Source organism: Perca flavescens, chromosome 3, assembly GCF_004354835.1.
Source record: "Perca flavescens isolate YP-PL-M2 chromosome 3, PFLA_1.0, whole genome shotgun sequence".
In the NCBI taxonomy this organism is placed as follows: domain Eukaryota; kingdom Metazoa; phylum Chordata; class Actinopteri; order Perciformes; family Percidae; genus Perca; species Perca flavescens.
Genome location: NC_041333.1, coordinates 1091105 through 1117495, shown reverse-complemented (window position 1 = coordinate 1117495; position 26391 = coordinate 1091105). Strand labels below are relative to the sequence as shown.

General features: G+C 38.9%; 2 protein-coding genes across 4 annotated transcripts in view; both read right to left on the bottom strand.

The window, feature by feature from the left end:
• The window catches only part of nectin3a (nectin cell adhesion molecule 3a), a 36652-nt gene extending 28459 nt beyond the window's left edge, over positions 1-8193 (bottom strand). For 2 of the 3 annotated variants that reach the window (XM_028573566.1, XM_028573567.1), the window contains exon 1: positions 7919-8192. In XM_028573566.1, coding sequence (XP_028429367.1) covers positions 7919-7991 — 73 coding nt within the window. In that variant the 5' untranslated portion in view covers positions 7992-8192. Of the gene's footprint in view, positions 1-7918 lie in introns of all 3 variants that reach the window. The other variant, XM_028573565.1, reaches the window with a different exon arrangement.
• Positions 8194-13135: 4942 nt separating this feature from the next.
• LOC114553351 (diablo homolog, mitochondrial) lies at positions 13136-22883 on the bottom strand. Its single transcript, XM_028574614.1, has 6 exons — positions 22643-22883; positions 15774-15906; positions 15547-15669; positions 14545-14655; positions 14265-14361; positions 13136-13738 (listed from the first exon to the last, which is right to left on the bottom strand). Exons 1-6 carry the CDS (start codon positions 22684-22686, stop codon positions 13533-13535), a joined length of 714 nt encoding a protein of 237 aa, XP_028430415.1. The 5' UTR covers positions 22687-22883; the 3' UTR covers positions 13136-13532.
• Positions 22884-26391: the final 3508 nt, after the last annotated feature.

Genomic DNA, 26391 nt, shown 5'->3' with positions numbered 1-26391 from the left:
CCTAATTAGAACTGGCCACTTGTTTTGTTATGATCCTTTTCACAATCCAAGTACAGGCAAAAAATAGCAACCACATTGCAACAGTAATCTTTGACTCTACCCTTGCGTGACAGAGCAGTTTAGCTGTTGAAAAAGACAGTACATGTTCCTTCATCAATACTAAACATGTAGTATTAACATGTGGTATTATTTGTTACAGCAAAAGGGGAAATGTATTCGGCTTTACAGTCTATTTGAAAATGAAGAGAGCATCAGCAACTAAAGCAGAATAATGCAAACTACAGGGGTGTAGCAGGGATGGCAGGGGAATACAGAATAATTTGGCTGAATACCAGCAGGGATACAGTTGTGCAAAATCCTGTTCAAGCCATTACCGCAATATATCTGCATCAAGGACCAGGGCTGCACAGCAAGCCAAATCAGGGAACTCGGAGTCAGGGGACATGGCTTTCTTTCCCTCGGTTTCTGTTTCTAATGTTATCTCACACACAATGAGGGGAGAGGGTGGATGCTGAAACCTAGAAAAGTTAGACTAAAGTTCTGATAAAATAGTAAAAAACTCTATGTGAAATTCATCAGTGTCATTTCCGATTAATTTTGTCTGCTTCAAATCATGCGATGTTCCCGGCTGAAAAGCAGGAAAGTTCAAACTGTAACCTCAGTACTACAAGAAACTGTTTTGGACTGTCACTCATCATTATTGTAAATAATGCATGCAGTTAACATGTCCTGCTCAGTTGTGGTTTTAGACCTGTGATTCTGGGATAGTAAGTCCAATATTTTCTGTGTTGCCACTTTCACACACTCAAATTCAGTTGTATGTCATAGATTAGAGGTTTGTTGATAAGACAGATGGTGAAGACTTGATTAAATTTGTAGGGGGAGAATTATAACGGTTGACTTGACTTTGCTGAAATTGTCCAGATATCTTGGATCAAATCTCTATTTTCATTCTTAACACATAATATCATAGGCGCGGGAAGTAGGGGTGCTGGGGGTGCTGCAGCACCCTCTGTTGGTGGCAGCACCCCTTGTTGGCAAACTGCGATCAAGCCCGTATTACCCAATGGGCATTAATCATTATGGTGATAATTACCCAATCAGAATAAAATAAAAGTTGTTTAATGTAATGATTGGGAGAAGGCCGCATGCACTGTGTAGATTGGCTAAAGATAAAGGTGGGTGGGCATAGAGCAGGTTGTTTACATCGCACTGATCCAATATCAGCTTTCTAAGAACGAGTTGAGATTGAAAGAGTGGAATTAATTTGTAACTGATCCCCGGTCAGATTGGGTTGTATCAGCGAGTGAAAGTGTGGAAAAGAGAGAGAAAGAAGCGGCTGCTATTAAAAATGTCCCGCGAATAAATTTTTTAAAAAGAGCTGGGAATGACGAAGAGGAGGATGTCGAGGAGCTAGCCAACGTTAGCTTGGAAGAATCGCTGCCTTCTACCAGCTACACTCAGCCACAGCTAACGGTGGCTAACGTTAACTTTAGCGAAGTTGTTGTGGAAAAAGACAGAGATGAGGACGGCGGTCATCAGCATTACAGAACAAGGTAATGGCCCCTCAGGTACCATCATCTCTGAAGACCCTGCACTACGGGGACCGATTACAGAGACCGTCCGGGAGGAAGTTATACCCAGAGGGATATTAGCCTTTCAGAATCGGTGGCTAAATGTCCAGCATCTCGGAGGGGGGACGAGGCTGGCGGCAGAAAGACCCGCTCTCTCACTAACGAGGCACTGACCCGACACCTTCACAACGGTGAAACGGTACCGCGGGAGTGGATTCTATATTCACTGTCCACCGGAGACATTTGTTGCGTTGCCTGTAAAGTGCTCCCAACACACAGCAGCGCATGTGTAGTAGGGTTTAGCGAGCTGCTGAGGGAGCTGGACTTTGAGGATTTGATCGGCGACTTTGCAAAGAAAAAGACAAGAAATTAGAACTTCTAAAGGTAAGCTATTATGCTGTCTGTAAATTGAGTAGGTTAATATAATCTGTTGTGACCGTGTGACCAGATAATGTACACAGAGGTAGAGTCGTTCTGCGCACCCCCCCCGCCAGCACCCCCTGCTGAAAATGACTTCCCGCGCCTCTGCATAATATCACAGGTTGGACACTAGATAAACAAGGTGCTAGAGACCTAAGAAATAGAATGTACAATAGGTGAGTGTAATACTGAGGTATCCAAGCTGCAAGCGTGCCAAAAACATTAGCGGAAAAACAAGAGATTTCTTCCATTAGCTACAGTATAATGCATGTCCCGGTTGTCACCATTCTTTGTGTACGAGCAAATAGGACAACACTACTGTACTGATAGCTTACTTGCTATAGTCAGCAGCACCTCCCAGTATTTGACTGGTGGGTGTTAATAATCTCCCACTTGGGTGGTAGGGGGTGTGTCAGTATACAACTGACTGTGTGCTCATCCCAAACATCATAACCACCTGACAGCTGAATGAGTGAAACAAATAAGAGTGAGTGGTGAAAAGCAGCCCAACCTGTTTCCCATAACCCCAGTGCCCCCCTCCTGGGAGATTCAACTGCTGACTGTGGACATCCTGCATGTATACCTCTTTAATATGGACCGTGAATCCACAGTGTATCCAAGTGACCCTAACCTCGGGAAAAAACCCAGACTCCTGAAAACAGCAGGCAAAAAAAGGGTTTAAAAAGGTTTCCCTGTGTTCATTCACAGTAGGTAATTAACCACGGAAATATCTGGAAGCCATTTTTACCACGTAGTTTCCTATGACTCAGTGATTGGAACAGTCAATTCCTGTCTATCCAAGATTTATTCAGTAGACAACACATACTAGCTAACACACAGTGAAAATAGCATCCCTAATATTAGCATTTGCAATGTATTTTTTGCATGTTGCCCATTTTCCTCCCAATTTTGAATGGCTAATTTCCCATGCACTGTGGTCCTAATGACTGGTAACTCCCAATGTTGGCCTGGGGAGTAAGTAGACACAAAATAATGAATGCCAGCATAAGCAGTGTGCTTAGCTCGTGAAACCAGACGGTTGGGTTAAAGGTTGAGGCTAGTGTGATTATATATTTGTGTCATTATCATTAAATCCCACAGAAAGACCAAATTCAACAAAGTGTTATTCGGCCCCTCAATGCTTTGCAACTTCTAGACCTTGTCTCTGGCACCCATCCCCAAGCCCATTCATTCCTACAGAAGATGCAAATCTTAAAAAGCCGAGTCACAAAAAAAAGAAAAGAAAAAGCAAACATTCCTCAAACAAGCCTAAATGTGCAGTGCGTTAGTTGGTGACTATAACATCATATTTTGTAAGCTAGCTAGTATTTATGCAGCATTGTGTATGTGGGATTGACTCAAAATAACCTCCAGAGGCCATGTTCATGGTAATGTAGGTTCATATCACCCAGTGCAGTGGTGTGGTACATTGATGTGTTTTTACTATTTTTTTGGACAACAATGGAAGAATAAGCCATATCATGGTTTGGCCTTCCATTCATTGTTGGTTTTGTTTTTTTCATGGGCTTTAATGACAATAAGAAAAAAACATAATATTGCCTGCCTTATTCCTTGAGGCAGATTTAAAATGCCTGGGTTAAGAAAAATTCCTTAACCATGTAAAACTGTTGACACCTCAAACTGCAAATATGGTCAATTATAACTACCGGTATTTGTATTGTGGATTTTTAATAGCCTAGAAATCTAGACGCATCATCGCGGCAGCAAATGTAATTTGCAGCCAGGGTCGTCTAGCAACTCTCTCAAAAATTAAATTCTGGTCAGACCAATCACATCGTGCATAGAGTCGGTGGGCTGGCTTAACATAAGGATGGCAGAGTTGCGACTGTTCCGCATTCTGCTACTTGAAAACAAAGAAGATGGCTGCTGCTGCTGGCCAACAGTGGTCTTTGGAATCGGCTTTGGCCGCGACTCTGGAAGACTTGGAGTTAAGCACTGAAATCATTCTTAAAAAAGGAAAATGTGTTCGGAGTTTGGCCGACCAGATACGGCAAAAGTTTAATCTATCAACTAGAGTTGCTCTGGTTGGTTGTAGGGCTGTGCTCGATTGAAGAAATTCTTAGTCGACTAACACTCATTAAATTGTATCGACTAATCGATTAGTTGATTTAATCGACAGATCTGTAAATCTGAGTTTCTCCGCGAAGAGTCATGCAAAAGCACCACTTTAATTCTTGTGTTTACCAGAGATGTGCTCGTACATTTCTTGGAAATAAGTCATTTAGCATGAAAAAAGCATCAAACATGACTAATCGACTAAAGAAATCTAAGTTGACTAAGACCAAAACGACCGATTAGTCGACTAATCCACTAAGAGGGAGCAGCCCTAGTTGGTTTTAGCACTATCCTATTGTGTGCAGAGGGAATTTGAAAGACAATCGTTTATCCCGCCCCTCGAATTGAGCCCTGCCAATGGTGAGTTTCCAGACCCAACATCTGGATGTGGGGCTGGCTTGTCAGGCTAAATTTTTAAACCATGAAGGCTTAATATTTGTAAAACCTTCACTTCAATATTGCACATGTGCAGTGGGCCGCTAAACATGGTAGCAAACAAGAAAGAAGAAATATTTTGTATAATGTATTGAGTAAGTAATAAAATCCAAGTTAATTGGAATGAATGGCAATTGGTGCAATCTTCAGATCCCCTTTTATAGAGTATCATACAGAATCTTTAGTTAGGGTAATTCAGGTTAGAATAGGTTAGTGCAGGCAGTGATAAATAAACTTGTGAAGGCAACGTGCTGAAAGTAATCAACAATTGACTGCAGTGTCTTTATTTATCCTGGTTTCAGACATGTCCAGGGATAAGCTAAAACTGGGGGCTACAGCTCTGAATTTACTGATGGACCACCAGGGAACAGCTTGCCATACAAAGCCTCTGACAGTCAGTCACATCTGTCGGGGAAAGAGGAAGCAAAGGGTGGAGTCAACAGAAGCTGGTGGCCACAGCCTGCTCCCTAAACCCACACACACACACACACACACACGCACGCACGCACGCACGCACGCACGCACGCACGCACGCACGCACGCACGCACGCACGCACGCACGCACGCTGATGGCCTTCCTTCAAAAAGAAAACACTGCATGCATTTAATGTGATTGGGAGTTTTCAGTCTGCTGCTTCACAGCTGAGATTTAAGATCAAATGAGAGGATCAGATGAATGCTACAGCTGCTACCCACGGATCCTGAGAATCCAAATGCTTAAACTTACTTTAAAGCCCCTTTTCCTTGTATATAATTCCAACATAAAGTAACTAGTGTGGATAATAAACACCAGTCATCAGTGAAATGTTGGCATCTGCAGGAATATTTAGTCAGTGGACCACGAGTTGGTCTAATTTACTAAGTCATGCCTAAACTTGCTTGCTTAAACCAATCATTATTTGAAAAATGGTAAAAGTATCAAGTGAATCGAGTAAAATTCACTGTGACAGACAAGATTTCTTAGTGTGATAAAATGTAATTTTCCAGAGAAGCCAGAAAGGTTGGCAGGTAACTATGTCTTTATATCTATAACACAAATGTAATGTTAATGTGAAAATGACATTAAGTTAACCACTTCCCCACAAACAAAAAGGTCCCCAAAACATGTTTTGACCTGATCTGCCCTTATGGTGACAAAGCTGTAGCTATTTGATTTATATTTTCAATGACAAAACTACTTTCTTGGCTACATATTGCGTTCAATTAATAACCACTGAAGCACGTTCACCTCTAGCAGCAACAAATCTGCTCTGTCAGTGCGCTGCTTTTTAAAATCTATTTCTGTTTTGAGTCTGTAATTTAGGTGGCTCCATTACAACATTATTTATTTAGATTATGAATCATGTGGCCCCAAGAGAAGAAACCACAAAACTACGGTCTTCAATTACAGACCTCACCGCCTGTTGCCACGCCTTGAATGAATCCCCTCCTCACAGCCCCGTCTACACTATAGGGAATCAGAAAATTGCACAGTCAAGGAAGGTTTTTGACACAAAGTCCCCCTGCATACTTATGCTGCGCTAAACAGTAGGCCAGGGCCACATGGGCTCCAACCATATGTTATTGAGCGTCAACAAACAGCACACGTTTCTCTTCCAAACACGACACCAAAACTAACCTTCGCTGGCTAGTTTGCCCTCTGTATTAATAATCAGCTTGTTTGGCTGTCAAGGTGAGTAGTTGAACTGAAAACCAGCACACACATGGTACCAAACAGCACTGTTTGGAGGCTAAGAAGCTTAGTTTGCAACAGTGCGTTGCTTATCAGTTCCCTGTGTTAATTTATGAACCAGTGTTTTTTGGGTAAAGACAGAAAAAGTTTGGAATGAAAAGGACTCTGTAAAAGTATGTGTTGCAAGTGTGTGTGTGTGTGTGTGTGTGTGTGTTTATGCATGACAGATGACACTGGTGGCAGCCGTAGAGACACACATACTCCGTAGAGACACACATACTCTTGACCGATGCATCTGCTAGGCCAATATATCCTTATCTATATACATATAGATATATTATATATATATATATAATATATTATCTTATCTCAGATATATTACTATATGATGTGTCTGCTGATATTGACAAGAAATTGCAGTACAGAATTGCCAAAGATATGTTTGAGGTTATTTGGAAACAGTTTGTCCACAAAAATAAGCACAAATCAGTTAGCTGTTAACTGTAAAATGTACCGATCAGTACATGTATTGATCACAATTAACTAAAAAACTATTTTTATTTATGCTTATCAAAATTGTTTTTGTTATATTATGTGATGTGTTTAATATTTGCCCGTGTTATTATCAAATAGCCTACTGGTATCAGTGTCAGCCTCAAAAATTCAGTACCTGCAAAGATTAGTTTATCTAATCAGATCAACATAAAATAAAGACACCTTTATTGCCCTTGCATTCAGGAAAAAACAAATGGTGCATTCTTGGGCAGTATTTACTTTAGCATCCATCAATGTTTGTCTCTTCTTTTGTCTTAGCAGGCCTGTCATGCATTGTAGTCCCAGCTCAAGATACAGCAAAGCACTCCAGCTGCACTACTCGGGACAGCATCGTGTGTCTGGCATGCAGCCCAACTGCAGGTCAATACTTCCAGAGACTCTGTGACTGCAGTGCCTTCCTTGAAATATGTCTTCATTTCCCCTGCCACCCTTCACGCCCAAAGCGGAGAGGTCTGCGCTGCCTCTCCTCTCCTGTATCACATAACGTTTATCCCCCATCTGTATCCAACAACTCCTTGGCACACTTTTCACAGTGGAGCTCATCTTTGCTTACACCCACAATACTCCCATTTCGTTTCTATTTTTGTACACCACGAATCAATGCTGCTCCTCGATTAGTTTATATCTGAGTGGGAGAGAAACTTCTTGCCCCACACTCCCTGAGTAATGTAAACTAGCTAGCTAAGTCGTGATGTGACACACTGGAAGTAATGTTGGCTAGAAAATGTGCATGTAGTTGACGTTATCACCAAATCAGTGCTGTGCTTAAAGTTATCTCCTGTCCAGAGTGGAGTCATTAGGAATGGAAATCTAACGTTAATTGAGTTAGCGGTGTGTAATTAGCAGTTGCTGTGTGGGGTATAAGTTAACGTAAACTATTTTAGTAACGTTAACGAAGTTGTATTCAAATGTGAAAGACAAGCGAGGTTTATATAGCCAACTCTGAGTGATGCCAGTAGCTAACTTACTTTCTTACCGACGACGTAATGTTAGGATCCACACACACGAACCGTTAGCTTAAATAAAGCTAGCAGGCTTTGAACCAAAACACAACGAGGACTAACGTTAGCCGGTTTTGAATTGGCGATTGTAGCTAATGTTAGAGACTTAGAGCAGCTCCACTGCAACTTCTTTCAACGGCCTCAAAAGTAGCACTGGCAAAATGACAAAGAAACCGTTAACTCACAGGAAAGTCCGTAAAAGGTGAGAAGTGATGTTAACAGTCGCAGTCCGTTAGATGGCAAAGTCCTCTTCTCCATGATTCCTGTGTGTGTGTGTGTGTGTGCGCGCTGTGGCACTCTCTGGTCCGTCCTCGTCGCTCCTCGCTCGTCGCTGCTCTGTCTGGCTGGCTCGCGCTCCTGGGGAGCTGCTCTCCATAGCGACCGACCCGCGTGGGCTGTACCACTTCTGCAGGACAACAGACACAATCACACGCAGCCTACGCACGCACGCACGCACGCACGCACACGGTCCCAGTCATCCCCATTTGATTTGATTTGTTCTGCTTTAAAGCTGGACACATATGAGTGGTGATATAATTCGTTGTGGCGTCTTTCACTACTGTAGTATAGTAAAGTAGCCTAAATATCCTGCATTCAACATATTACTTATAGATTGTATTATTAGGAAAATATACTTTAAAAATAAAACCCAATGCACAACAACTATATCTTTTCATATTATAGTATTAGAATATTAACCCTTTTAATAATGATGCATTTGTGTGTAAGTAGCATTTTACTCTGCAGCTGATCTTGGTGAGGCTAATCTTGCTATCTACACAGTTGAAAATCTTTAAAACATGCTTCATCATATGCTATGTCAAATTTTAACTAACTCACTATGGTATGAGTAAAACGTACAATTGTAGTGGAATAGAAGTATAAAGTTGCATGACACGCAAATGTACTTACATTCCACCACTAGTAGTAGTTCTATCAGTGGTAAACATAATTTAGCCATACAGTAATAGTCAGGCCACAGTAGTAGTAGTAGTACAGTAGTTCTGTTTGTTGTAGTAACAGTAGGGCAGTAGTAGCAGTCTCAAACATTCTCACATCAAAGATTGATTAAATAGAGTGACATTGGTTACTAGACCATCATTAATGAGACTTCTTAAAAACATTAGAGAGGACTTTAGTTGTTGGATAGGACCCAGGCTGGATTACCAGCTGGACAATGTGAGCAGCTGCCCTGAGGCCCCAAAACCTCAGGGGGGCCCAAAGGCTCTGGGTTCACCACATGCGATTAGTTTTAGGTAATTTCATTAATTGAACATTTGTTCAGTAATACGGTTTGCAACACTTAAGCACAACAAAACTGCCATGATGGGCACTAAGGGGCACTAAGTTGACACTGGCTTTGTTACATCATTTTGGGGCCCGTCCTTGTAGAGGGGCCCTGAGTTAAAACCTAGTTTAACGGTCTTTATAGTGTTATTTTATACTGCACTTACATTATGCATGTTGCTTAAATGTGCTTAATCAAGTTACATACAAAATAATTACTAATTTCTAAGTTTGCCTACACAGTTTATAGAAAGTGGGAGTAACAGGGTTGGGGGAGGGGGGTTTGTCAGTGGGGTCCTATAGGGTTAATCTGACCCTGGATAGAACATAAGCAGATAACTGCCTAATATTTACACTGGCATTATAAAATAGTGATCTTTATATGTATTCACTCTCCTAAAAAGAAATAAAAGGGTTATTTTGGGTGGATCAGTATTTGATTTCTTTATTTGAAAGGGGACAGTAAACATTAATCAACATTAAAACAATGTAAATGTTCCCGAGTTAGCTCAAAAGTGCTAATTTTCATCGGTAGTCCCCCAGCCAGATGTAATGGGCAATCCCCTTGTTCCGGGAGCCCACTTGTGATAACATGCACACTAAACTGCAATGAAACCATTACTTGTCCAAATCACCGTTTTTCTTTTTAAGAATGATTATCTTCTTCACAGCAGTGACTGAACAGGTAAAGGTTCATTGTCTTCATCAAGGAGACACTGAACCTTTATCTGGTTTTGGCCCATCCAGTGGGTGTTGTGGCGATCAGACCTGCAACTGGACCTGCATATTAGCCTCTCTAACCACCAGGCCCAGCCTATTTATAGATTCACTTTTCATATGCAGGTTATGAAATGTAAGCTAGATATAAATGTTTACACATTTCTAAGGGCTCTCAGACTCCTGTAGCAGATTCAATCAATCAGTAAAAATATGGATAACACAGGTTTACATAACTTAATCTTATTTTTATTATTAACTATATTCAGCACATTACACATTCATTCTGTGGAAATAAATATATATTTTTTATATAATAAAAGCTTTTTAGGACTGTCAACTTTACCTAAAATAAGCAGCCACAAAGGAAAAACACAAAAACATGTTTGTATCACTAACCAGGCCTAATTCTACAGAAATAGTTCAGCTAAAAGTTAAAATGAATAAACCTACAACCGGATGATGATAATCAGGGATTGCTCAGGCATATTTTGGAGACAATGTGTAACCAATGTTATAAAAGTATTCTAAAACTGTGGGGAAAAAATGTGGAAATGAATGTGAAAGTTAATATAAACCCCAGGAGATCAGCTACTGAAGGACAAAGCAGTCACATGCAACGAAAGCATTTCACTCATTCCCATTTCTGAAAAAAAAGAATACTCTGTCCTAAAACAAAGTGGTAATGAAGCACTCCTCTCTTTGCATTGTTCTTTTCTTTGAGATAATTACAGCTTTTACACATTCAGGAATCTGGTATTGTGTGCAGCACGGTGTTATTATCGTGCACTGAAGCTTGAACTGATAAACATGCTCACTCAGCAGTTTTAAGCGGACATCATATTTATTCACTGAAGATAAGCACAAATGCTCATCTCAATTGTGATTCTCACATGTCGAGCTTCCCATTTCACTTCGCTGTGACGTCTTCATAGCCTGGTATTAGAGTCCTCATCAGGGGACGTGAACTCTCCATCTCCTGCAAAATTTAACCAGCGCTGTCTCCCAGTGCTACAGCTCAGCATCACTGTGATTAAAGCATTACCCATGATATGTCACCACACTGTACCCCCTGCTTTTTTTCCCTCTGGTGGTTTATTTATATCCTCAAAGAGCTATAAATCCCTAGGTGAAAGTGCTGCCCTTTTCACCAATCAATCTCTCCTCCTGGGCCACTTTGCATTGGAACAGTAAAGTCAGAGCAGTGAGGAGGCATGCACATTTATGAAATGATAAATCACATCTCATTTTCCTTCCAAAAAACATTGAATGTGTTAATGATATCACCAATTTGGGTAAAATAGTTTCAGTGAGGGTTATTTCACACCACTGGTAAAACTTATGCTGCAGAAATGCTGCAAAAATGCTCAAACCCCCTGCAGCAGCACTAAATAGTTCATGTGCATTTAAGGCCCACGACCTTTGTAATTACAGTTACCTCATTGAGGTTTTATGCTGCAAAAATACTTCTTAGTAAGCTCTATTACATTTTCTAGGCAGAAAGGCAAGGCTGCACTGGCACCCCCTTCCCCCCCTGTGACCAGTAGGTGCACATCCACACAGACGGTCTGGGACATTTGGTTTTACAGTCTGTGAAAACAGCCATTGTTAAACACAACATTCCTCACTAGTCACATTGGTGAGCCAGTCCTTGCACACCTCAAAACCTCCCACCCACACCGCCTCTCCTGTAGCCATTCTCATGATCCCATCCCCTGCCAAGGCTTGACCATCTAGAGCAGAGAGAGGTCACCTCAGTGCTGACGCTACACACTTGTGTTTGCAGCTCCACATAGGTCTCCAACATAATGAGCTCCCTCTGAAATGACCCTCTGCAGTACACACCGACCTTTGGAAAGCATAGGTGGAGACCATTAAGACAGCGAACCCATTACAGAGCTTATTCACTTTACCGAAGGATAAGGCTTTAATGAGTAGATCTAGATTATATAGATATAGACTTGCAGGTTAGGTGTATATTCTTTAAGTGTAAGCCTGGTTTAACTTTCTCCAGTATATAATACACTGTGGAGGCAAGAACAACAGAAATTTGTGTTGAGGGTTCAAACTGGTTAAAATGCATGCACAATCATTCTGTACTCTATGTGCACATGCTGGTTTAGAGACACAATGACACATACATATACATACATACATGTACAAATGTTGGTATTTGGACCAGGGTATGCAGTATATTCACATGAAGGGTCCTAACAATATGGGGTTTATCACAATCATTAATAACCAAATAAAATAGGTCATATCTATAATCATAAAAAAGTAAGTAAATAGTGACACCAATAAATAAATTTCAACTGACTAGGAATGAACCTGCAACCGCAGTGCATCCCACTGTAATGAAAGATAGAAAATATGTTGCAATGTATTTAGATCGCCATCTGCTGGAATAAAAGGAGGGGTTTCCAATTGTTTGTCTTGTTTCACTGTACATACAGGCACCTGACTAGTGTTTTAAGACTTAGTTTGAACACTTAAAGACTGTGAAGTCCTGTAAACATGCAAATAACGTCAGTCTGCATTTAACTCCTTTACATGTTTGACCACCTGCCCACACCTTAGCCTAAGTCATTTTGTAACTTGTGTGCTGGAAACAAACCTATCCAAATATAAAATGATACTCCTGTTTTGTGTCAACCAGTTCTTTGACCAGAGGTAGAGCGGTTTGTTTTCTGTTCTGATAAAGTGTGGAAAGAGCTGATGCTGTAGATGAAGTGATGACAGGAGGTGTTGAGAAATGGCCTAAAAGCTCTACAGGAGAGTCAGGACATGGCCAATTTGCAGAGAAGGAAGAGTTGTTGAGTGAAAAAGAGACACAAATAAGTAATGCAACCTTATAGATGTTCTCAGGAGGTACACGAGTGGGAATCAGTGGGAAATTCCTTCATTTGCAAATTGAAATTTCGGTGGATGGAATAGTCCTACAAAATTACTTTGGAGTAACATGTAAAAAATATAGTAACACCAGCTGATTGGTTGAAATTCACAAAAACAGTGGGTCAGCCAATTGTGTGGCATCTCTGAGTTTTAAGGTGTTTACAAAGTGGCAGAGGACAATTGCACAGACATCTCTCATGTGTAACATATGTATCAAACCAATAATTAAGTCAGAAAAAAATCTGGCAAATACTGGTTTCAAACAACTCTCTTTCTTCGTTCCCATGTGAAGTGGTCACATTGTTTTCCCTCCATTTCTAGCACTGGTCAAATGTTTCTCAGTCATTTGGATCAACACAATGTTACAAAAACCAGACCTTGCGACACAATACTGAATCTTATCCACTAGTCACTTCGGTAAACATAATATTCATCTAGTAAACATGAAATTAAACTTTTTATTTTCTGATGCTAGCGTATTAAGTGAAGAAACAAATAAACAGTTTTCTTACCGTCTTGTTTTTATTACAATGAATTTTGACAAAATATAACAAAAATCAGATGCTGGTCGAGTCACAACACAATAAACAGTGGATCAAAAACTTAATCCTCTATGCTGCAGAAGCAGTTGATAGTCATTATTCCACTATATACACTTAGATAATAAAAATAAAAAAGGTGCTGACTTATGGAGACGTCCTCATTTTGTGTGATTCTTTTTTTTTTATATTGCTGATTATGTGTAGATGTAAGCACATTTGAGCACAATCTACATAACGAGTCACAGCCAAACATGTTAAAGACTAAAAAGAGAGAAGACATTGTAAGGATGATAAAAAGTTATTTACTTTGAAAGCAAATAAAGTTTTTTATGTTTTCTAATAACTCAGGATATTTGTTTCAGTCTTCTCTTAAGTAAGCCTCAGGAACCTCTTCCTCATCACTGTTCTCTAAGGAGGCAACATATTGGGACACCCTTTCAACCTCCATTACTTTAGTCTCGGCCAACTTCACATCTGCATCCACCGACATTTTCTGGGCCTTCTCCACCTGCGACTGGGCCACCTGAATGTTTGTCCTCACTGTGATGGACGCATGTTCAGCTCCTGGACACACACACACACACACACACACACACACACACACACACACACACACACACACACACACACACACACACACACACACACACACACACACACACACACACACACACACACACACACACACACACACACACACACACACACACACACACACACACACACACACACACACACACACACACACACACACACAAAGTTCAAAGGTTGACATCACAACAGCTTAAGTTCAGACATTAGGTGTGGTCATTAAGAAGACACTCCTGTCCATCACCACCATTTTGTTTTACACTACGTCCTGCTGAGTGACAGTAAATGATCCATACGCCGTCCAAAGTGTAACATTGTCAGCAGCTGAATAGGAACAGGCACAGACAACAACGTTCAAAGCTTTGAGAAGATGATTCACAGCTTAACACTTTTATTTATCATTTCAAAAGCCCTAAGAAAACCTGCCTCAACACTTCATGACAACCCAACCATTCGTTCACACGGCCATATAACCACTCAGACGTTGTCTTTTACACACCTGAGATGTATGCTGCCTCGGCTGCCGTTTCACACAGCTTCACGGCGTTGACCCAGTTCAACTCAAAACGCATGCATTCATCTCGTTTGTCACTAACCTGTTAGGACAGAGAGAATGATACATTCTGACTCAAACAGATCTACAACTGTTTGTTGTGTAGAGTTTGCAAGTCTGATGTCATATTTATGGCGTGTCAATCAATAAATTAAGGGAAAAACTGAATGCTATGCTCAGGTTTGTTTTGAAGTACTTTTCAGCAAAGTGGACAACACAAACTAACCTCTAAACGCTGGCCAATGATCACCTGCCAGATTGTATCCTCTTCTGCTGGAGTCAGTTTTTCCAGTGAATCCAAATATCGCTTTTGGAGGGCAATGAGTGTGTGCACAGCCTGTTAGCAAACAGAGGAAGGACATACACTGTTTACATTTACAGTCTGGGTAAAGCAGAATGTACAAATTCTACATGTTAAGAAATACTTGTTGAAAACATGGGAAAATACTGTTAACTGTAGTACTGAATTGTGGAGTTAGACTGTTAAACACTTTTTCACCATTTCCGTGTCCATGTTTTTTTGGCTCGATGACACACTGGAGTCATCATTTACATAACCACTCCCCTAGTGGTAAAATAGGTATGTTTTTGTGTGCTTTGGATGAACTAACATTGTATGGTTTATAGCCATACTTAACTAAACTCACTACAGTTTGTAAACAGATCTGTAGATATTGCCATTGGCTTCTCTACACACTACATCATGCTGCATCTGGACATGGACAGACCTTGACCCCAACCTGCTCCGCTTTTATCCCGGCTTCATTTTAAAACCTTCATCCTCAGCTCACTCATCCAACTCCTGTTCCATACGTAATATTTATATTTACATACAGTACCGGTATATAACAAAACATTATTTACATCCTCCATTTTTTCTGCCTGGTGCAGATCAGTATCATCAAATCACACCGTGTAAACTTCAGCACATAGCTTCGAAGTACTGAGAGAATCACTGGCTGCCAATAAAGAAACTGGGTGTGTTTCTTTATTTCTTGTTATCTATTGTATCTTCTCTAGTAAATATAGTTTTCCTAGTTAAAGGCTTCAAGGGTCTGAAGATAGAGTGTGTTGTAAAGCCGCAGGTTTTAAAGCAGCTTAAGGCAAATTTGGGATTTGGGGCTATATAAATAAAAATGTCCTGACTTGTATACTTACTGTACATGCAAGTAATCTTTCTTCAATCCTAGGATATAAGAAACATGTTTGACACAAGATCAAAACTTACCTTTGAGTACTCCGTGATGGCATCTATGAGAGCCAAAGTGGTCTGAGAGAGAAAAGAGCTCGAACTGTCTGTGACCAGAGAGGCTGCTCGTCTGATCAGAGAGTCATGAGAGAGGTTTTCAACCTGAGAGAGAAACACACAAGATACGTGGATGTTGTATGTTAATATAGTGTAGATGGCTGCTGTTATATCATAGGGCTTTATCTCTGGTGTGGTCACAGACTCACCTGTCCGAAAGGTATAGCACACAGCCCACAGCCCACAGTCAAAGACGCTATACCTGTATACAGAATATTAGTCCATTTGCCCGCTTTATGGACTGCAGGTTTTCTGCTACTGAACAGGACACGAGCTGAACTCCTGAACAAAACAAAACCAGTCTCAGTTTCAAACAGCCATGCCCCGATAAATAGGTTAAGGCCCGGTGTTATAGCCCTACTGGTTTCCACCCGAACTGGTTTCCGTATGTTGTGTTTACCTAACAGCTGCCGATGTGGTCCGCCTCTGTCACCAGATTCGTCACACAATCAAACATATTACTGCCAATTTTCAAATCGTTTCCCAGGTCTACTGTCGCGAAAATGTTTGTCTAAGTAATCACCACATCACAGCCACCTCCAAAAAAAAAAAAAAAAAAAAAAAAAGATCTAAAAACAATATAATCATTCAAGCTCGGGTCGAGCTGGTTTCGATCTTGTGGCATAAATATATATAGTTAATACCTGAGCCTGCAGCTCTACGCAGTGAGCTATCGAAGTTCTACATGAAACCGCTTCCAGTCACCTATCTATCAGCTACGTCATCACCCAGGTAACATTTTGATTTGAGCTGATCTAAAACAACTGGTTACCTGGGCTTAGTTGAGGAAATACCCATTGATAGTTTTCACGTTTCTTTCCTCGCATCTACGGCCATATGGACTACTACTACTTCATCACAGCCACCTACTAAGCTACACATTGTGACTGATAGGCCTACACATCTTTTTAACAGTAACGATAACTCGTGGTCAAATATTGTCAATATACACAATTGTTACCACAGAGTCACAGAAAAGTGGTAATACACGACTCAGTTTGAATGCATGGTCTTCATGATTTACAGTCATTGTCTCTCCTTTTGTGTATGGTATGGGATATAGTAATATATATACACACCTCAGAATTTGCAAAACAACGGCTTGTAATACAGTGTTAACCTACTTGAATTTGGCTGCGAATTAACCAAGCATGTTAATGTGTCTCTAATCAAATCATTCCATCCAAACTGATGTAAAGTTGTTCTGAAATCTAACTCTGACACAACAAAGTGGCTATTGATATTTTTTAATGAGCTTATTCGTCTTTAGTGATATGAGTTTCTCTCTGGGTTTAACCCAGTGTGCCCCTTGTGGAAAAAATAAAACACCAGCATATTACAACATGAGAAACATCACATTCATAGCCTTAATTATTACAACGCAATTCCAAAAACTAATATAGGCTACATAATGTGATTGTGGACGTTAAGCTATAGCCTACATTTAAAAAGTGTTGATAGAGAAATCACAACAGATATGTCGGGTATTTTTCTAAGATACGCCGAAGGGAAGCTACAATATTACAATAGACGTAAGGAAATTATATAGGCCTATTATTGTTTCAGATCAACCCAAAACAAAATGTTGCTTTGATGTTAGCAATCACTGTGAGGCGATTAAGGCATATCCAGATCAACTTTATTTGTCGCCTTTCTTGCAATTGTACTGATTCGTTATGGAAGGCTATGAATGTGATGTTTCTCATGTTGTAATATGCTGGTGTTTTATTTTTTCCACAAGGGGCACACTGGGTTAAACCCAGAGAGAAACTCATATCACTAAAGACGAATAAGCTCATTAAAAAATATCAATAGCTACTTTGCTGTGTCAGAGTTAGATTTCAGAACAACTTTACATCAGTTTGGATGGAATGATTTGATTAGAGACACATTAACATGCTTGGTTAATTCGCAGCCAAACTCAAGTAGGTTAACACTGTATTACAAGCCGTTGTTTTGCAAATTCCGTTGTTATATAAATTATGGGATATATATATATATATATATATATATATATATATATATATATATATATATATATATATACACACACACACACACACACATATATATATATATATATATATTACTATATCCCATACCATATAGGTTACACAAAAGGAGAGACAATGACTGTAAATCATGAAGACCATGCATTCAAACTGAGTCGTGTATTACCACTTTTCTGTGACTCTGTGGTAACAATTGTGTATATCGACAATATTTGACCACGAGTTATCGTTACTGTTAAAAAGATGTGTAGGCCTATCAGTCACAATGTGTAGCTTAGTAGGTGGCTGTGATGAAGTAGTAGTAGTCCATATGGCCGTAGATGCGAGGAAAGAAACGTGAAAACTATCAATGGGTATTTCCTCAACTAAGCCCAGGTAACCAGTTGTTTTAGATCAGCTCAAATCAAAATGTTACCTGGGTGATGACGTAGCTGATAGATAGGTGACTGGAAGCGGTTTCATGTAGAACTTCGATAGCTCACTGCGTAGAGCTGCAGGCTCAGGTATTAACTATATATATTTATGCCACAAGATCGAAACCAGCTCGACCCGAGCTTGAATGATTATATTGTTTTTAGATCTTTTTTTTTTTTTTTGGAGGTGGCTGTGATGTGGTGATTACTTAGACAAACATTTTCACAACAGTAGACCTGGGAAACGATTTGAAAATCGGCAGTAATATGTTTGATTGTGTGACGAATCTGGTGACAGAGGCGGACCACATCGGCAGCTGTTAGGTAAACACAACATACGGAAACCAGTTAGGGTGGAAACCAGTAGGGCTATAACACTGGTCCCGTAGGCTACTTCTGGCAAACATTGTTAAAAGAAAAGCCATCTTTATTTTTTGTAAGGACTACAATGCTGATATTATTTTCATCCAAGAAACTCACTCATGTAAAGAGGACAAAAAGTTATGGAAGAGTCAATGGGGAGAGGACATTTGGTTGACTCACGGATCCAACCACTCAGGAGGGGTTGCTATCCTCGCTCATAAATTTAAAGGGAAGGTTCTTAATACCGTAAGGGATACCGTTGGTCACTGGATGGTTATTATAACATGTTTGGAAGATGCTTTTTTTATTTTAGGCAATATCTATGGGTACTGCTCACACTCACAAAATTCAAAATTATTGGAAGAGTTGGACTCTGTATTAAATGAGTTGATGGCTAAATATCCTGTAGCTAAGGTAATTTTGGGCGGTGACTTTAACATGGTTATGGATAACCTATTAGACAGGTGCCCATCAAAACTAACTCCAAATTCAAAAAAACTAATTGACTTTACGGAAAAGGCTGGATCTAATTGATATATGGAGGAAAAAAAATACATTGTTGAAAACATACACTTGGAGCAACAATAACCACACGCTACAATCCAGGATAGATTTTTGGTTGATTTCGGCTGATTTAGAGCCCTCCATTGAGTCATGCACCGTTTCTCCTGCTGTTCTGACAGACCATAAGGCCATTTCTTTAGTTATTCAGGTCAGCAAGGAACTAAGGGGGAGATTCTCTAGCGGTTACTGGAAATTAAATAATTCTCTACTATCTCATGAAGAGCTAAAAATTAAAATAGAACTCCTTATCTCAGAACAATGGGAGGCTGCTAGAAAAGGGAATCATTTTGGGACTTCGTGGGAACTTCTCAAATATAAAATTAGAGGCGTCTGCTCGGGTTATGGCAAGTTATTGGCACAAAAAAAGAAAAATGTAACATACACGCTAATCAACAATATTAACAAACTTACTGAAAAAGAGCATTTGAGCCAAGAAGATAATAATACCTTATTAGACTTACAAAACCAACTAGACATTTTATATGAGAACAAAGCAAAAGGAGCCTTTATAAGGTCACGTAGGAATTGGATGGAACAGGGTGAGAAAAACAGTAGATATTTCTTTAACATGGAAAAAAAGAAGAAATGAAATCAATTCTATAAAAAAAACTTGACATTGGGGAAAAGATTAGCAATGACAGTAAAGAGATATCAAACTTTATAAGTGCTTTTTATGAAAAACTTTACTCAAGAGATATTAATCTCAAAGATCCAAAGGATATCTTTAGCTTGCTTAACTCACCTAACTGTGTGGATGCAGAATATAATAAAATCTGCTGTCAGGACATAACTCTTAAGGAGATTATATGGGGAATAACTCAATTAAAGAACAATAAATCTCCAGGCTGTGATGGTCTGACCTCTGAGATGTATAAATGTTTCTCCGAGTCTCTAGGTAAATTTCTTTTAGCTTGACAGAGGGGAGCTTCCTGCTTCTCTGAGGCAAGGTGTCATAACCCTTATCCCAAAACCACACAAGGACCCTCTTTTAATTGAAAATTGGCGTCCCATTACATTGCTAAATAATGACTATAAGATTCTAGCATGTATCTTAGCAAAACGTCTCAAATCTAAATTACACACTTTAATTGATGAATGCCAATCTGGTTTCATGAAAAATCGTCACATAGCCAACAACATTTGCCTAGTTTTAGATTTGATTGAATACAAAGACTTTCTAGATGATGAACACATTTTATTCTTAGACTTTCAAAAAGCCTTTGACACAGTAAGCCACAAACTTATTTTTGACACCTTAAACTTTTTTAATTTTGTTAAGAATTTTATTAATGCTGTAAAAACTCTGTACATGGGGGGAAACAGTTGTGTTAAATTGGCTAATGGAACCTCACCCAGATTTTACATAAACAAAAGGTATCCGCCAAGGCTGTCCCACCTCACTTCTTCTATTTTTGATTGTAGCTCAAATTCTATGTGATTTAATTCACAAAAGTTCATTCAAAGGAATTACATTGAATGAAAGAGAAATAAAAATTTCACAGCTGGCCGATGACACAACGCTGTTTCTAAAAAATGAATCCCAAATAGGAGATGCACTAAATGTTGTAAACCAATTTTCTGAAAGCTCAGGCTTGAATCTAAATCTTTCAAAATGTGAGCCGTTTTCTCTTAAAAATAAACATTTGGGTCAAATACGTGGCATAAATATAAATAATTTAGTAACTTATCTTGGAATAAAAATCAGTCAAAACCACAAGTTGATGACAGAGAGTAATATATCTCTACTACACAACTCTATTAACAAAAAGTTTGACTCTTGGCTTGCAAGAGATTGATCTATGTATGGCAGGGTTCTTCTTTCTAAAGCAGAAGGTCTCTCACGAGCAGCATATTTATTTACTTCAATTGAAATACCTAAGCTACAATGTGCCAATCTAAATAAACTATTATATAACTTTATATGGAGAAAGAAGCCACATAATATTAGGAAAAACATCTTGACTAATAAAATTGAGGAGGGGGGTTTATCTGTAATTGATTTCTCACTTTTCAATGAGATACTAAAAATCAACTGGATTAAAAGATTTTTGAAAAATCCAAACAGTTTGTGGAACATTGTGCCAAATTTTATCTTTGAAAAACTTGGTAAAATCACATTCTTGCTTCAATGCCCATACTCCATTAACAGACTGCCAGTTAAATTGTCAAACTTCCATAAACAGGCTCTAACTTGTTGGTCTCTTCTATACAAACAAAATTTCTCCCCTCAAATGTTTTATCTGGAACAACATGGACATCATATATAGGAACAAGACACTCTTTATAGAAAACTGGTTTAAACATGATATTCTACTGGTATCCCAATTATTAAATAACTCAAATCACATTTTATCTTATGACGACTTCACCCATACATTTAATTTCCATCCTCCAAGAAAAGAATTTGATATTGTAACCAGAGCTATACCCCATGGGATCATCACCCTGCTTAGAGATAAGACAGATCTGGATCAATTTAATATATCTCTCTCCAGCAATATTTCAATAAATGGTCTATCTTTCCTAGACAGAAAAGTCAACAACAAAGTAATACAAAAACTTCTATGTGCAAAATCTATCTCTGCCTCCAGATACAAATGGGCCCCCTTATATGAAAATATTAACTGGAATAGAGCATGGAGTAACCCACATAGGTTTTTAATTACAGACCAAGTAAAAGAAATATCATTTAAAATTCTTCACCTTTTTTACCCCTTTAACAAGATTATCTCTAAATTTATCCCTACCATAGACGAAAAATGCAGCTTTTGCTTTATGGAAACAGAAACAATAGACCATTTATTCTATAGCTGTTCACATAGCTCTTCTCTGTGGAATGATATACAAGGTTTCATTAATGGACAACTTGGCTCAAACATACATTTATCTAATTTTGATATCTTGTTTTACTTTTCTAACTCCAACTCCTCTGTACAATATATAGTCAACTTAATAATTTTGCTTGGAAAATTCTTTATTCATAAATCGAAATTTATGAAAAATAAACCTCTTTTCAATGTCTTTAAACTTGACTTAAAAAATTATATAGATTGTATTTCTGGATTAGAGGGTAAATCAGCATCAAAATGTATGCAATGCTTATCTGATTTAACTTTATAATTAATTTAACCGATTTAATGTATGATACTCTGGCTATGTACCTTTTTGTTATTTTTCTTTCTTATGTTTCTTATCTTTTATGAAAGCATATTCTGTAACGAAATGAGTTGTGTTCGACAAGTCCAATCTATTTGTTTTGACAAATAGTAACAGAAATATTTTGCATTAATAAAAAAAAAATAACTTCTGGACCCTGACCTGGTCTGGTCTGGTCTTCTATCTATGCTACCTCGCTCTGACTAGCGACCACAGCTGAAGCTAGGCTAACACTGCGGTCATGTTCTCTTCTTTATCGAGTCACTTCTGTATAAGAAAACGTGCTAATTAATTAATACATTTAAGCAATGAAAAACATGTCTAACGTGTATCCTACTTCCGGTTGTTGTTGCTAACACTGTTATGATTGAAGCTAAACATTTTCATTTCCGCCTCTTTTTAGTCGACAACAGCATGCCATGTCTTAAGGGTCGGTTAGTTTAGTAATTTGTGTATAAATTAAATTACACCCTTTACCTGCATACCGTTATCTAACAATAAAACACCTACCTGAAGAGACGGAAACAGGTTGTTACCCTCCCCAGCGCCGCCATGTTGGTCCGCCACAGTAAAATGTCCGTCGTCACTGAGCAAAGGTTCCCGGCTGTGAAGCAGTCAAAGAGTGAACACTGTCGCCCTCTCGTGGTTCAAACCTTATATACTGTCTATGGTTCAAACAGCAACATCAGCTTGTGGTTAGCCCGGGATAGCCATGTTTGCATAGCATGTTTGTCTGCTCATCTGTCCTTTCTTCTTCTTCTTCTTCTTCTTTAGATTTTAACGGCATTTGGCATCCAAGTCGTTGCATTACTGCCTCCTATTGGTAATTACCCATTACCTATTTATTCACATCATTACATCATACTATAACTTCCTAAGTAGTCCAGTGCCTCTCAAAAATGCAAATAAATATTGCCTTCCATTCATGGTAACTCCACTTTCAAGAACATCTGTAAACCTGAGTTCCACTGGTCTTAATTTACGTAATCCAGCAAACATGACCCCTCTCTCTCGAATATATTTCCTGCATGACATCAGGACATGCTCCACTGTCTCCATTTCCTCACACAAACTGCAATGTCCAGTCGGATGTTTTCCCAACATAAAAAGTGTACTGTTCAACCTACTGTGACCAATTCTCAATTTGCTGATATTTACTTGTTCTTGCCGGTTAAACCCACTGTACCTCACCCCTCCTACTTTATTTTGTATTGTATGCAAGTATCTCCCTTTACTTCCACCATCCCAATAGTGTTGCCAGTGTTTGGAAATTTCTTCTCACACAATGCTTTTCCCCTCTGATTTTGGTAGTTTACTATTCAGTTCTACACTTCCCTTCATGACCGCCTCCTTTGCCAATTTATCAACTCGTTCATTACCTGGTATTCCTGCATGTGCAGGGACCCACATGAACACCACAGTCACACCCTGATCAACGAGCCTTGAATTTGTAAACAAAATGTCATACACTAGTTCTTGGTGATTCCTGGCTGATCCTGCTTTGAGACTCGATAGCGCTGACACTGAGTCACTACAAATGAGTATGTTTCACACCCTCACCTCTTCCACCTATCACACGGCTAATAGAAGTCCAAGCATTTCAACTGCATACACACTTAAATAATCTGAAGTTCTCCTACTGACTCCAGTCTGATAACTGGGAATCACCACTGCTGCCCCTGTTGCTCCTGTCAGTAAATCTTTTGAGCCATCAGTAAAAAGCTGTACATAATCACCATACTGTGCATCTCTATAGTTGTATTTTTGAACTATGTCTACTGTCTTATTCCTCCGCTTGATAGTCAGCAGCTCCAGATCCACCCAAGCATCCAGGCTGGCCTCACAGGCCACAGAACAGTTGAACAGAATTCAATTCCTTGGACTTTCATCTGCTCTGCTATTTCCTCGTCTATCCATCCAAAACTTGCCTTTCGCGCTTTACCCCTTTCCCAGCAATTTTCCAATACTTTCTTAGTAGGATGCCATTCATCATGACCTTTTAAATGTATCCAGTAATTGGCCATATGCTGTTTTCTACAGAGCCACAACGGCATTTCACCTGTCTCAACTTGCAGAGCACAGTTTGCATCGACCCCAAACAAATCCTCAGAGCACGGGCCTGAATAACATCCAGGTCTGAGAGTACAGATTTAGCTGCTGGGCCATATACAATACTGCCATAGTTCAACCTCGACCGTATTAAGACTTGATAGATATACTTCAGTGATGTAAAATCAGCCCCCCACTCCAATCCTGCAAGACATCTAATAACATTGATCACCTTTTTACATTTACTAACAACATGCCTAACATGTTCTTTCCACGTCAGTCTCATATCAAAATACACACCCAAAAAAACAAAAGTATCAACTCTCTCCAAGTTATTTCCATATAGGGTCAGATTAAAACCATGGAGTTTCTTCCTTGTAAAGAACATAGTTTTAGTTTTGTCCACCGACATTTTAAATCCTCATTCTGCAACTCGTGTAACTGCATCCTGCATTTTCTTAATCAAATAGTCAATATTTCTCCCTCTTTTCCACACAGCTCCGTCATCAGCGAACAGTGATCTGCCTATGTCCATTGGAATATTCACATAAACATCATTTATCATAATAGAGAAAAACATCGGACTCACTACACTCCCCTGAGGTGTCCCATTTTTAACAACAAACATGCTGGATAACTCAGAACCTATCTTCACTTGTATGGACCTTCTATCCAAAAAATCCATTATCCAGTTTAACATATTCCCTCCAACTCTGATCATATGTAACTTTATTAGAAGCCCCTCAATCCATAACATATCATAGGCTTTCTCAACATCAAAAAACACTGCAACCACTGTCTCTTTATTTACTTGGGCTTTCCTTATCTCATCCTCTAAGCACACCACTGGATCTATAGTGTTCCTACCGAAAACTACTTTGATAAGCTGCCATCATGCCTCTACTTTCTATGCAATGTACTAACCTCTCATTTATCATACGCTCCATTAATTTACAAATGTGTGATGTCAATGCAATTGGTCTATAATTCCCAGGCCTGCTTGAATCTTTACCTGGTTTCCTTATTGGGACAATTAGTGCCTCTTTCCAACTCTCTGGCATTTTACCCTCAAAGAACCCAGGTCTGTTGTAGTTGTCAGCGGTGGAGGAAGAAGTATTCAGATATGAAGATTCTCAACTGTGTAATACCGGTAATAGCCTCACCTCTACCAGCTACAGAGTAAAATGCTACTTACTTACACATGAATGCATTGTCATTAATATTCTACTACTATAATGTTAAATTGATATAGCACTTTAAATTTACTGAACTACTTCAATGCACAGTGGTGAAAGAGATAGGCCTACTCAGATCTTAAAAACGTTGCAATACCACAGTGAATAAATGAAATGAAAAGCTTACTTTGTTAGGCTTTAGGCTAAGTAAAAGTCCTGCATTTAAATTCTTACTTAGACAATTACAAAAATATGCGCATCAAAATACAAAAAGTACTTATTATGCAGAATGGCCCATTTCAAGATATTATTAAATAATTATTATCATAATAATTATAATTATAACCATTGATGCATTAATGTTTACACCGCTTGCAGCTGGTAAAGATGGAGTTAGTTTTAATAACTTCATGTAGGCCTACTGCTGGGTATAGGTAGTTTGTGAATTCATCAATCAAAATATGTCATATATCTTCAACAATAATAATACTTACACAGTGTATTTGTTGATAATATTCTAAATAATCTGAATCTGTCAGTAACTAGTGATTAAAGTTATCAAATTTTGTGGAGTAAAAAGTGCAATATTTGCCTCTGAATGGTTGTGAACTAGAAGTATAAAGTAGCTGAAAGTGGTAATACTCAAGTCAAGTACAAGTACCTCAAAAATTTTATTTACAGTTCTTAATTAAATGTATATGTATGTCACTTTCTATCACTGGTAGTTGGTGTCATGTGGTCTTTCTGCACCTATGCTTTACCATGCAACAATAATATAATATATATAAAAATACTTTATTCAAAATCTCTGATTGCTACTGTAAAGACATCATAATCAGCAGTGTTTGGAACGTTACTTTAAAAAAGTAATTAGTTATAGTTACTCACTACTTGTTCAAAAAAGTAACTGAGTTAGTAACTGAATTACTCTATAATAAAAGTAACTCGTTACCAGGGAAAGTAACTATTTGCGTTACTTTAAAAAAAAAAGTTGCTATATGTCAAAGAATTTGGATTTTTTTTAGCAGTTTTCAC